This window comes from Oryzias latipes, chromosome 16 (genome assembly GCF_053564925.1).
Source record: "Oryzias latipes strain Hd-rR chromosome 16, Olatipes_Hd-rR_3.1".
Lineage (NCBI taxonomy): Eukaryota > Metazoa > Chordata > Actinopteri > Beloniformes > Adrianichthyidae > Oryzias > Oryzias latipes.
This window is the reverse complement of record NC_136252.1, coordinates 28,363,950-28,366,913: the sequence shown is the minus strand read 5'-3', so window position 1 is coordinate 28,366,913 and position 2,964 is coordinate 28,363,950. Positions and strand designations below refer to the sequence as shown.

The following is a 2,964-nucleotide window of genomic DNA, read 5'->3' as shown; positions in this document are numbered from 1 at the left end:
AATGGAAAATAATATTTGAATGGAACAAGAGCAGCTGATGCTTCGTACATTCATCTACACAGAACAATGTGACAAAGTAAAACAAGAGAAAGATGCACCCTGGGCAAAGTAGTTTTTAACTGGTCAACTGTATTACTCATCTTTGACTAATGTACTGAAAAACCTTGCTTTATTTATCCTAGCTAGTAAATTTAATTAGCTTCAACCGCATGCAAAAGCTGAACATTTGGAAAATGTGAGGATAATTATTCAATTTGAGAGGTTGTAATTGCATCCTTAAGAGCGAGCAGTGGTTATCCCAAGGTTGCTGCTCCTCCATCACCAAAGATTTCTGTGGCCGAAATGAGTGCAGCTCACTCAGCCGTACAATGGATTGACCTGTGCTGTGTCGACCTTTGCTGTAAGGTCTCCAGTGTTTTTGCCTGGCTTGTTCTAAGATAAGTCCCTTTTTTTTTTTTTACAGATTAGAGACTGTGTCCGCAAAAATGACACAAAGTGTGCGGGTTTTCATGTGTGGAATTTTGTGTTCGGTCAGCTTTATTAGAAGCACTGACTGTGATTTGAAAAGTTCTTTTTGTTGCAGCGTGATGAGAATGAGGAGGTCAAAATTTCCCCAGTGGTGTTAGGTAACCCTAGCCAGGAATGGGCCGGGCCTCCGGCAGTGATGAGGCAACACTTGGTCAGTGTGTGTATAAATATCTAGGCTCTCTGCAAATCCGAGCATCAGACGGCGGAGGGATTGGAGGGAAGCAAAGGATCTGAAGAAATCCACTTCCTAACACATCCATCAGTGGAGCTGAAACAGTGGACGCAGTGGTGCTCTTCGGTGGCCCGACACCTATGAGAGAGAAAACGCATCAGCTCTAATCTTTAAAGGATTAAACTACCAAACCCAGCAGAAAAAATGAAGGCATTCAGCATTGCAGTTGCAGTGACACTCGTGCTCGCCTTTATTTGCATCCTGCAGAGCTCTGCCATCCCAGTCAATGGGGTAAGGACTTCCCTTAAACTCTCCCCGTTTCCTTATTAGCTATAAATGTTTTAAGATGCAAAGATGTGGCTCCTAAATGTCGATAACTCGTTTAGCAGGTCAAAGAGCTGGAAGAAGCAGCAAGCAATGACACTCCAGTAGCGGCACGTCATGAGATGTCAATGCAATCGTGGATGGTATGTTCAGTCAACTGAATGAATTAAGTCAATTACCACCAGCAAATTAACATTAGAGTGGACGAGTTTTCCCCACGGGGCAAGCTGACGCTCCTCCGTGCAGTGGAAAGGCTTGAAATGCTCAGACATGACACTGTGTGCACTTCTGTTGTCTTTCATGCAGCTGCCAAACCACATCAGGGAAAAGCGGCAGAGCCACATCTCTATGTGCACTATGTGCTGCAACTGCTGCAAGAACTACAAGGGCTGCGGTTTTTGCTGCAGGTTCTGAGGGGTCCTGCAACAACCACGACTCATTAATTTATTAGGCTTGTTTTTCCTTACTCTCCACAAGAAATTTACTTTTTTTTTTTCTTAACCTCAGTCTATAGTGTGATAGCCTACTGTTTTGTCAGAATGAATAATTCAAGAAAACAGAAAAAAGGCTGTTGGTTTTATTTATTATCTACTTTTAACCCTTTTTGTAAGCTCAATAAATTGTTAATTTCTGAAGAAATAGGTTAAATGTGTTTTTTTTTCAATGTAATTATTCAAATAAAATAGTTGCATGGAAAAACTGCATATGGTTTTGGACATTTATTTATTTTTAATACATATTCAGCTGTCCCGCCCCAAACACCTGATCTCTGAAACTTAGCAGGACTGGACCAAGTCATTCGTTGGCATGGAAAATATTTTGGGCTTCCTGGTTATGTCGGTACCTGCTACCAAATGGGGGGACTCGCCACTACTGAAGAAAGTAGCCAAACAGGAAAAACAAATATTTACATTAAAATATTCAGTACGTTATAGGAGTTTTAAACCACCCCTTGTTTATATTTTCGCTAAAATTGGTCAGAAACAAAGACTGGACTCCAAGTGAAGAAAATTACAGACAACCTTGACAGAAAATCTTTGCAAAGGCTTCATAAAACCCTGGAGAACCACCGCTCAAAACCAGTTTTGTTCAGTACATAAAAATCAATGGTTATATGGGTTGTGCAGTAGGAAAGCACATGGTGTAGTTGGTTTAGTGCATTTCCACATAATACAAGTAATAAAAAATCCATCCCTTTTTTATAATTGCCTTTTTTCCATCCATGACAATGTTTAAACCTATCTATTACAAACCTTTTGTCCTAATCACATGCAAATTGGACTTGATGTTCTTAACCAAGATGGTTCTCCCACAGGAAGCAAATAAAAAATACTTCTTGCCTTATTTTTTTATTTGCCTGTGTGTTCCCTTATGTTTGAACAACAAAAACACGACTCCACACAGTTGACATTAAAACTACATCATGATCCTCTCAGAGAGCCCCTAGGACATCCCAGCTCCAAATGACTGACAAGAGGTTGCAAATGTTTTCTCTCCTTTTAAAGGTGAAAATACTTCAAAACAACAAAATTATTGAATAACAGCAGATTCTCTGGTATCCTTTTTTTGTTCTGTTTTTTTTCCTTCAGTATTTGCAGTTTGTAATTTCAAAAACAAAATTAAATACTTTGTTAAGACTGAATGATGCAACATTCTCTACTTACTACTGATATGATACAGGATAGGGAGAAAAACAAGTTTTTTTGAGGATCTTTTATGTTTACTAAATGAAGCTCAATAAAAAAAGAAAAAGAAAAGTCTTGCTGTTTGCAAAAAAAAGCATTAGAGAGGGTATATCGCTGGCTTTCTCTCCTCTTCTTCCAATGAAATATACTGTAATGCCTTTTTATAAACCTTAATTCCATAGAATTAATCATGCAGATAAATATGTGCAAAATAAAACCTTCACAGATGCCTTAAACTGTATATTTTAAGAAGCA

The 2,964-nt window shown here is 38.7% G+C and overlaps 1 protein-coding gene across 2 annotated transcripts; it reads left to right on the top strand.

Annotated features, from left to right (window-relative positions):
- Positions 1-722: 722 nt before the first annotated feature.
- On the top strand, positions 723-1,728 carry hamp (hepcidin antimicrobial peptide). 2 transcript variants are annotated; one of them, XM_011485679.4, is made up of 3 exons: positions 723-991; positions 1,090-1,167; positions 1,331-1,728. In XM_011485679.4, exons 1-3 carry the CDS (start codon positions 905-907, stop codon positions 1,436-1,438), a joined length of 273 nt encoding a protein of 90 aa, XP_011483981.1. In that variant the 5' UTR covers positions 723-904; the 3' UTR covers positions 1,439-1,728. The 2 variants fall into 2 exon arrangements, with proteins under 2 accessions (XP_011483981.1, XP_011483980.1); XM_011485678.4 differs by having other exon boundaries at positions 1,087-1,167.
- Positions 1,729-2,964: the final 1,236 nt, after the last annotated feature.

Bases quoted from the DNA above. Each gene is read 5' to 3' on its own strand.
- hamp (XM_011485678.4), top strand. From the start codon at position 905: ATGAAGGCATTCAGCATTGCAGTTGCAGTGACACTCGTGCTCGCCTTT. The intron at 992-1,086 runs GTAAGGACTTCC...TAACTCGTTTAG, and splicing joins CTGCCATCCCAGTCAATGGG to CAGGTCAAAGAGCTGGAAGA. The intron at 1,168-1,330 runs GTATGTTCAGTC...TCTTTCATGCAG, and splicing joins TGTCAATGCAATCGTGGATG to CTGCCAAACCACATCAGGGA.